Source organism: Acanthochromis polyacanthus, chromosome 10, assembly GCF_021347895.1.
Source record: "Acanthochromis polyacanthus isolate Apoly-LR-REF ecotype Palm Island chromosome 10, KAUST_Apoly_ChrSc, whole genome shotgun sequence".
Classification (NCBI taxonomy): Eukaryota; Metazoa; Chordata; class Actinopteri; family Pomacentridae; genus Acanthochromis; species Acanthochromis polyacanthus.
Genome location: NC_067122.1, coordinates 31,436,934 through 31,447,409, shown reverse-complemented (window position 1 = coordinate 31,447,409; position 10,476 = coordinate 31,436,934). Strand labels below are relative to the sequence as shown.

Below are 10,476 nucleotides of genomic sequence, written 5' to 3'. Positions count from 1 at the left end.
TTGACTCATAGGTCTTAAGACTCAACCTTTTTCCTGTTACACACACAACAGTTGCATAGAATCATGTGTTTTACAGCAAATACATTTAACACACACTCAGTTGCTATGACAATGTTCTGCAAATAGGCCTCAGCCCATCCTGTCATCCTGTGGAAACTCCAAGTTCCTCATTTCTAAGGGGACTTCTGCCATTCTCACTTCTGTTTTCTTAAGGCCTGGACACACAAGCCTATGAGGCCTGTACGCACACACAGAGCCTAAACAAGGATTACTTCACACAGAATCACTTCTTAAATCATTCTTCTCAATCTGAACATAATAAATCATCTGAGTCATTACTTCAATCAAATCAACACTTCAAAAAATATATATGTATTTTAGCAAGCACAATCATATGGTTAACTTATAATGTTTCTTCTTAAGATCTTTATTTGTCTGCTTCAAAACCTTTGTTACCTTAGGGCCGTAATGAGCCTGAGTCCTCTCTGAGACCTCAACATCTGCATCTTACTTGACAATTTGCAGGTTTCTTGCTGGTAGCCATTAAGTGAGTATCATCTGATTTTGTTGTGCGATCTGATTGCTTCAAAATCTCGTTGTACACACAGAATACATGCAGTATAATATATAGAAAAGTACATCTGCATGCCTACCGTTAAATGAAGTCTATCGTCGTAATAGACAGGGCGCTCGGTCCCGATGTAAGTGTAACTGGTCTCGGTATCATGAGTGTCACATGAAAGTAGCCTTCAAAAAAGGTGTCCCTCTGCTTGTTCACAGTGATGTCTATATTCATCGAGAATAAACATAATTGAGCTTACTGTGCTTTGTGACTAGAGACCATCCTGAGCTTGTGCGAGAGTGCGAACTTCTAATAACTTTTTCTCTATTGTTGAGCTCAGACATGTTTCGACCATGGCCGGTGCTTTCGAGCAAGGTTCTAAGCTTTTCTTTTGTTGAGTGGGTTATTGGAGCCTAATTTAACAACAATAAATATCTGTAGAACAACTGATATCCAAATAATTGTGATTTCAATACAGAAATACCTTTTAATCCTGTAAAACCCACTGAATAGAATAGTCCTTTATTGTCATTGTAACCAGTACAACAACATTTAAAAGTACCAGACAGTCAGTGCATCATTAAAAAAGACAACACAAGTTAATAAATAGAAAAACAATAAATAAATACTCAATCAGACATTCCTTAAGGCATTGAGGGTAGTTATTGCTGTGGGGTAGAAACTGTTACTGTTACTGCTGCAAAAATACAGCCTCCGTACATTATTTATTTAGAGAAACTTTTTGTTTGACTTAATTTTATTTTTTCTATATCAATTCTTTCTCACATGTGTATCTTTTTAAGTTGTCTTTATTTTTTGGTCTTAGAGGGTTAAAGAAGCAAAGACAAACTCTCAGCAGTCTTTCAGAGCCAGATGCTGGTATGTAACAGTAGCAAATGTGTTCTTAAAAACCAAAAGGTGAGATTCAAATTTAAATTTTGTGCTTGTCTCCCCCACAGAGCGAACATGCCTTGTGTGTGTGTGTGTGTGTGTGTGTGTGTTTGTGTGTGTGTGTGTGTGTGTGCGCGCACGCACCGCGTGCCTGCGTGCATGCATGCGTCTGTGTGTGTGTGTGTGTGTGTGTGTGTGTGTGACATGCAGCGGGGGGAAGGGTTTTATTTTATTTTATTTATTTTAATATTTATCATTATTATATTATTATCATTATTATTATATTCATGTTTATGTTTCTATTCCATATTCATAATTCATGCAACATGTTTAAAACAAACCAAAAGATGTAAACTGATCTGAAAACATAAGAACAACATAAAGAAGAAATTCAAAGTTTAATCAGTAATATGTTAGATTTTTAATCTATTTTGTGTACTTGTTGATGAAAAACGTTTCATAAAAAGAAACCTTAATAATGTTGCAATTTTAATGTTTTAACCCTCCTGTGTCCTCATTTACAGGCACCAAAAAACATTGTTGTCCTTGTTCTAAAAAATTCAGCAAAAAAAAATCCCCAAATTTCTGAAACTTTGCAAAACCTGCAGGCAGAAATTTCAGTAATTTCTTAAAAGTTTTCTTTGCAAAAAATTCCCCCAATTTGGCAAGAAAAATGCTGTAAATATTTTCCAAAAAACAAGTAAGAATCTTCAAAACAATCAGTAAAATCTTCAAAAAAATCCTAAAATATCTAAAGTGATTACATACATTTCAGTAAAGCTTCTAATATTTTCTTTAAGAACATTCACATAAAAATCAACAAAAATCCAGTGGATTTCGCTGGATTTTGGTAGATTTTTTGTGAATGTTCTTTAGAAATATTAACTTTTTATTTCCACCTAAAATGTTCAAAGATTTCCAAAAATGTTGAACGTAGACATCAGAAGTTTCACTGTGAACATATATATTTTTCCCCACATTTTCAAACTTTAAAACAAGTCCATTTTGACCACAGGACAGGGTTAATTAGTCATGTGAGAAGTTGAGTGTAAGTTAATTTTTTATTATATGAAATTAAAATATATTTTTCGTCGTTTTCCAATTCTCCAGGATTAAGGACTGTGTAGAGGACCTGTAGGGGGCAGTAACCAGCACCTACTATGATGTTCTCCACTAGCTTGAAGCAGAGGGATTCCTCAGCATGGCAGATGAACACACCTCGGCTGAATCCCAAACCGCCCCCTACACACTATCCCAACACACTTCCCCTCTGTTTGCGCGTTCCCCCGGAGGGTCCTCCATATTAAGGGCCGTCCCAAACCGCATAGTGCGCAGGGATAGTGGACTGTTCAGACCTTAAATAGCGAGTCTGCATCGATGCTCACTCTGGACAACTTTTTCAGGAAGTGCAACATCGAAATGGAGGAAACAACATATCGATGTAAGTTCCACATGTGTCCATTATTTCTCCCACGCCTTTTTCACACTGACAGAACATCACAAAAAGAGTGGTGAAAAAGATAAAACAAAAGAAACAAATCTTCTTCTCTGCTGACGTTTGATTTCATTGTGCACCCCCTGACACCTTAAAATTTGAACACAACTGACAGAATTCATTTATTCATTTGCTGGATTTGAAATGCCAGATAATAGGATTGGAAAACATGTGAGTGAAAAAAGTGGGATGCTTTCGTCTTCTGGAAGCAGCAGCGATCCTTGTTAGTTGCAACCTGTGCCACAGCGCTACAGCCATGCACAGTAGGCGTCTTTGTGTTACCATGGCGATGACGTCTTCCGTTTTCCGGTGAGGCGACAGGGCATCCCATTCCTGACGATCGTATTTATACCCTCCCCCTTCAATAATAGGTGCCCTCCACAGCTGCGAGTGTGACTTCTTTTGGAGTGACACTCGGTAGTGTAGGGGGAGTGTGTAGGGATAGTGTGTAGGGGGCGGTTTGGGACTGAGCCCTATTGTGTTTCCACTACGTGTTCCTGCCACGCCTGCAGGATGACCTTCATACTTGTGGCAGTGGTTGGACAATCATCCAATCAGAACACAGAGCCACATGACACCCAACCAGCTGTGGGTGCTGGGTCGCACACATCACCCAATTCCTGGAGCAGAAAACACAGAGCTACACGCAAATACAACGTGATTTGAACTAAACACTGATTCTTGTGTTGTAACAATATTAGAGGGCAAGAAAAGTGAACAGAGAGTCAGAAGTCCCTCACTGGAAGACAATTTCTGACAAGAAAAACCTCCAGGAAGAAGTCAAAGGATGCTTTTCCTCACATTAAGAGTCTTCCTTACTGGAGCCGCTGAGAACTTGGACATTGCTGCGTAATTTCTACTGAGAAACTGTTCCAAACAAGAACATGAGTGTTGTTTTCAGAGCAGTTGTGGCCTGTGTTCGGACCATCTGAAAGACGTCACAACTGCAAGAATGGAGCACTGATGCTGGAATCAGAGATTGAGGTTTTTCAACAGTGGAACTCCATTTCAAATCATTGACCATCTCCCAAAAACTTTTTTTAAATCATAAACTGTGGATATTTCTAATGGTATCTATGAAATATTAGCTCAGTATGTCAGATACTTTCTTAGAGGTTTTTCAGTGGACTGCAGACCCAGTTTCACAAATTTGAGGCAGTTTGAAGATGACTATCTCAAGAAGAATTCTAGATAAAAGCCTGAAACCTTCACTTGTTTGTCTTGCTAACATCAGCAGATCAGATTGTTGTTAAATACAGCAGTGGAAAAAAGTTTTTGGACATCCCATACATTTGTGAAATACTGCATTAAGAATCACTTTGAGGTCTTCAAGAGTCATTTATTTTAGTACAATCATAAACTAAACACATCCTAAAAAAGACATTAAAACTGAAAATTGACTGGTTCCATAAAATGAGAAATTTGGTAGAATTTAGTTTTGTTAGTTTTTCTTGTAAACAACAAACAAAAAATCATTTGTATTTGTGTCTGTCTGATGCAGCCACACCCTTAGAAACACACAAAAAAGACTTTACAACAAATATTTCATGATAATATTTAAGATTGTGTCAAATTTTCAGGGTGTCTGAAAACTTTTTCCCTCACTGTATCTGCCAAAGCATGAAAATGTGCCGTTATAAAAATGCCACTATCTCCAGACACATATATGTGGTCATGGTTCCATGATGCCTATGTCATGGTAATGACTGGATGCAGCTAATTTACAACGAAATGATTCTAAACTACATGTCAGCTTTCAAACATTGGACTTTTCATAGAACACTTCACGTTTTTATATTTCAACTCACACATAATCAGAGATTATCTGATCTACTTGTTCAATATTAGAGATTCTTCATCAATGTCCTGAGAGAGAGATAGAGAGAGATCGAGAGATAGATCGATAGATAGATATGAATCCTAAGGCCAGTAATCTCCTAAATTAATTAGGATTAATCATCAGAGAATCACTGAACCAGCTATGCATCCAACAGGTTCCTGCAGCCCAGAGGGATCTGAGGAACGATTAAGCTAGTAATCCAGGAAATTCACCCTGCTTCTCACTGCCTCCATCCAGTCGTCTATCCCTCCACCACTGATAATTCATTTAACTGAGTAACCACTTTGAATGGTTTCATTAATTTACCAGTCACGTCTGTTAACGACAGCTTTCCTCTTAATGGATTTTGCAACAAAGACACTAAACAAGAAATTAGACCTGAATTCTGTGAAGCCGGATCTCAAGGACTTTAAGTTTGTGGAGGACTTCATGAACTTTTACTGAACCCTGCATGGACAAATCTTCTTGGCAGGGGTTCAGTCTGTGTCCAGTGTGCATACACTGGTGTCGTTGTAGGGTTCCTTGTTGGTTGGACGTTGGTCCAGACTGGTCAAAGCAGCACTGTTCACCATTGGCAGACTGCTGACAAGTCTGAGGGTTTTGTCCATCTGTTCCGTTCTGCTTGGAAAACAAACACACAAACACAGAGAATGTCAGTGTTTCCTGCAGCATTGAAGAACTGATGCCTTGCCTGAATAGAGAGCACCCCAAATGACATCTGAAGACACTTTTACCTGTTGGAATTTAACATTCAGTTGTCCGATTACGTCACAATTCCTAATCTAACCTACATCCCCAGATTAACCAGGACCAGATTTCTGTGTCAAAACAAATACAGGTTAGACTGAACGATAGCTGATAATGTGTTAACAGAATTCAACCGACCACAGTTGTTCAAAACAGTTTTGAAACAATTTTGCAACAATATCCAAAATTATCCAATGCATAACTGTGTGTACACTGTGACTGAAACCAGTCTTTACATACCTCACTGTGACACTGATTGAATGCTTTCTTTCTGGTGTGGATCTGCTGGTGTTGTTTCAGGGAACCCAAAGTTGTAAAAGTCTTCTTACACTTGTCACATCTGTATGGTCTCTCCCCAGTGTGGACACGTTGGTGAACTTTGAGGTATGCAATGTAGCTGTAGCGTTTCCCACACTGGTCACAAATGTATGGTTTAACCCCAGTGTGGGTCACTTCATGAGCTTTTAACTGTGAGTACCGTACAAATGGTTCACCACAGTGATCACATACGTACACATCATGTCCAGTGTGGATGCGTTGGTGATATTTTAAGCTCTGTTGGGAGCTGAAAGTTTTTTCACAGGAGTCACAGTGGTACCGCTTTCTACCAGAATGGGGGCAATGATGGATCAACAACTGTTCATGCTGAGTAAAGGTTTTCACACACTGATCACAGCTGAATGGTTTAACTCCACTGTGAATGAGCTGATGTTTTGCTAGATCACTCTTCTGAATAAAAGCCTTTCCACACTGATCACAGCTGAATGGTTTAACTCCACTGTGAATGAGTTGATGACCTCTTAACGTTCTCTTGGTAGTAAAAGCCTTTCCACACTGATCACAGCTGAATGGTTTAACTCCACTGTGAATGAGTTGATGATCTCTTAACATTATCTTGGTAGTAAAAGCCTTTCCACACTGATCACAGCTGAATGGTTTAACTCCACTGTGAATGAGTTGATGTTTTGCTAGATCACTCTTCTGAATAAAAGCCTTTCCACACTGATCACAGCTGAATGGTTTAACTCCACTGTGAATGACTTGATGTTTTGCTAGATTACTCTTGTGAGTAAAAGCCTTTCCACACTGATCACAGTTGAATGGTTTAACTCCACTGTGAATGACTTGATGGATTTTTAAGTTACTCTTCTTAGTAAAAGCCTTTCCACACTGATCACAGTTGAATGGTTTAACTCCACTGTGAATGAGCTGATGGCTTGTTAGAGTACTCTTCTGAATAAAAGCCTTTCCACACTGATCACAGCTGAATGGTTTAACTCCACTGTGAATGAGTTGATGACCTCTTAACGTTCTCTTGGTAGTAAAAGCCTTTCCACACTGATCACAGTTGAATGGTTTAACTCCACTGTGAATGACTTGATGGATTTTTAAGTTACTCTTCCGAGTAAAAGTCTTTCCACACTGATCACAGCTGAATGGTTTTTCCACAGTGTGAATACGTTCGTGAATTCTTAGCTTTGTTGCTGTGATAAAAGTCTTGCCACATTGCTCACAACTGAGTGATTCATCTCTTTTTGCTTTTGTTGCTGAACCATCCTTATCCTCCTCAGAGGTCCGACATCTCACTCCATTGCTGTGTTTACATTTCTGTAGCAAAAGACAAAGATAAAAACAGTGGCAGTGATGGAAGACCAATCATGAAAAATTTAACCTAAAAGTCTCAATTCCATGTAGTTGGACATGAGGCTGAAACAAGATCAAGAATCTGCAGACATGCTAGCAGCTTTGTCATTAGAAACCTAGAAATGTGTCAACAGCACACTCACAATGTCAACAAAGCTATTTTCAGAGGCCGATAGTTTTCAGCTTTCTGCACGGTAGTTTTAGAATATTGGGTAGTAAAATCTGTAAATCACCGTGAAAAGCAAAGCAGAGCTGGGACTGATGGGATTGTACCACCAGGCTCTCTTGATCCCCAGACTTTCCGTTAAGTTACATTACTGGAGAAATGTACAATATGAAAAGCATACAACATCAATGTCCAGATTTAGGTCTTAATGGCAGCAGGGTCAATTCAGACCACCGACACTTTCTAGTTTCTCCTAGGGGATCAGATGTTGATACCAGTCCAGAAAAGATGTGTAATTCTGCCACTGAATTCTGGATTTGACCCCAACGACCCGGGAAATTTGTTGTGCAGCAGTTACACAAGCGTTCACCATCAAACAACAAAACAGTAAAAAAAAAAAAAACAGTGAAAGGAATACCAACAATTAAAGGAAATGTTTTAAAAATGTAAAAAACACAGTAAAACAATTACAAGCAAAACAAAAGCCATTTAAAGAAAAATCAAACAAAACATAAGATAGACAGGGACATCGGCAGCAATCTTGGTCATTTAGTCAGACGTAGAAAAAGTTTTCAATAAACGGCCACCGATGTAATCAGGTAGAGGACTTTTCTTTGGTCTGCACTGTTTGAGACACCAGATTACATTGCCCATATCAAGAAAGGGATTCTGTGGAGACGCTGACATGAGACAGTTTTTAGTCTCAGCATGTTTAGCTCTAAAATCATGGGAGTCAAACCTGACATAAAAACTGTTTAGACTTTGAGCCAGCTCTAAATCAGAATTATAACCACTGAGCTGAACTCTCTCATTGACGCATTAATTAGTTCCAGTGATCAGATTCATGCCGTCCCAGACTGAACTGAGGTTGTTCATTTTGAGCTGAGACTCAAGTTTGTCTTTGTATTGTCTTTGGCGGGTCCTGATCTCCTACTTTATTTCCTTCTGTCGGTTATACAGATTTAGTGCATTTCCTTCTCTGAAGACTGTTTTCTTTCTGTACAGTAGGTCTTTAAGCTTCTTAGAAACCCATGGCTTAGTGTTTGGATATAGTTTAACAGTTTTTCCAGGAATAACACTGGTTTCACAGTCTGTGACCCAGCTGCTCACAACATCAGTCGGTTCATCAATATCAGCTGAGGACTCCTTAAACACGTCCCTGTCAGTAACCTCCAGACATCCCTGCAGAGTGTGATAAACGTTCACTCTGATGTTCTGCACTTTGCCTTGCTTCAGTACAGTGGTAGACAGGGATAAGGAGGATGCAGTTGTGGTCAGAGGAACCCAGAGAAGAAGCAGCTTTCACAGTGTTGTAACAGATCAAAGATTTCGTCTCATCTAGTGGGACATGTGCTGTACTGATGGAAGTCTCTCAGTGTGTGTTTTAGTGTGCAGTGCTTCATGTCTCCCAGACTGATATTAGGTGCATCCGGGGAGTTGGACTGAAGTCTCTGGCAGATATGGAGGGCACAGTGACACAGAAAGCAGTTCTCAGTCAATAGCGCACAGTTTCTCCAGGGCAGTGTCAGATTTGCACCAGCACTGTCCTTGTCCATTTGGAAGACCCACTTGAGCCCAAGCTTTCATTTGCTGGCTGATGTTGCTTCAATATTTCCACATAATGTTCTATCCTCTTGATTCCATCTATTTTGTGAAGCGCAACAGTCCCTCCTGCAGCAAAACACTCCCACAACATGGTGCTGCCACCCCCATGCTTCACAGTTGGGATGGTGTACTCAGGCCATCCTCAGCCAGCATCTTCACAAGGTCGTTTGCTTTTGTTCTGGGGTTGATGAGCACATTTCCCTCCAAAACAATCCTAACATTAACCAATCTCCATCTTGAGCAGTAGAATGGCTTGACATTCCCATGGTGTTGATCTGTGCATGTAATTGTTTGGACAGATAAACGTCAAACCACAGCAATCTGGAAACTGCACCCAAGGATGAACCACACCTGTGGAGGCCCACAAATGTCTTCCTGATGTCTTGGCTGATTTCTTTAGATTTTCTAACGTCATCACACATGGAAGCAGTGTGTTTGAGGTGTGCCTGAAAATACATCTTAATCTATCAAAAGCTTTCAAAGCCAGGACATCATCATCTTGAAGCCATAGCAATCTCAGTGTATGCAAACTTCTGACCGTGAAGAAAGTAATAAAAATTCTCTGAAAAAAAATCTCTCTTTCGTTATTCTGGCATTTAAAGATAATTTTGGGAGGACTTCCAGTCGGCTGCCGCATGGAGTAGATGTGACGCGCGAGAGCTGCTGCATACTTTGCTCTTTTCCCACTCATTCACCCCTTTACTTTGCAAACTGGGTCATTAATACTGAATTTTCTTTTTTTCTTAACTTGCGTTTGCTTCAAAATGACTTCACACCGCGGCAAGTCAGTGAGAAAAGACGACCAAACCGCTGGCTTAACCATGGAGGCTATCTCTGAGCTACTTGACCAGCACAGACAAGCGCTGGCCGCTGACTTTAACACCTCTTTCAACCAGGAAAGCAAATTCGACCAGGTCTGCTCCACAGTTGACGAACATGGTTAGCGCATTTTGTCTCTCGAGCTCGCCTCGGAGGACCTGAGCCAACATGTCAGCGAACTAGAAAATGTTTGCTCCAGCCTGCAAGAAAGCAATTCCAAGCTAACGGCTAAAGTCGTCGACTTAGAGGGTCGCAGCAGATGACAGAACATCCGCATCCTGGGCCTGGCGGAGTCTATTGAAGGTGGGCAACCTACAGCTTTTTTTCTCCGATCTGTTGTGCAAGGTTTTTGGAAAAGAGACGCTTCCATCCCCGTCCGAGATTGACAGAGCCCATCGCCCGCTAGCAGGAAAACCGGCACCCCGGACAGAGACTGCGTCCCTTTATCCTCCGTCTGCACTGCTACCGGGTCAAGGACCTCCTGATCCGCGAGGCCTGCCGCAGAGGGAAGCTGGATTACCGCGGCCAGCAAGTCCGAGTTGTTGAAGACTACAGCTCTGAGGTTCTGAGTCAGCGAGCCGAATACAGAGAAGTTATGGCAGATCTCTACAGCCGAGGGCTCAAACCCTCTCTCCTATATCCCGCACGGCTCCGCATCACACTTCCCGATGGAGATAAGAAGTGGCTACGCTCGGCCGATGAGGCGC

The 10,476-nt window shown here is 40.7% G+C and overlaps 1 protein-coding gene across 1 annotated transcript; it reads right to left on the bottom strand.

Moving 5' to 3' along the window:
* Window positions 1-4,551: 4,551 nt before the first annotated feature.
* Window positions 4,552-6,798, bottom strand: LOC127535666 (zinc finger protein OZF-like; the record flags this gene model as incomplete). Its single annotated transcript, XM_051954230.1, has 2 exons — window positions 4,552-5,409; window positions 5,776-6,798. Coding segments are annotated over 2 exons (1,272 nt in total), but the record flags the coding sequence as incomplete, so codon positions are not given.
* Between the last annotated feature and the right edge of the window lie 3,678 nt (window positions 6,799-10,476).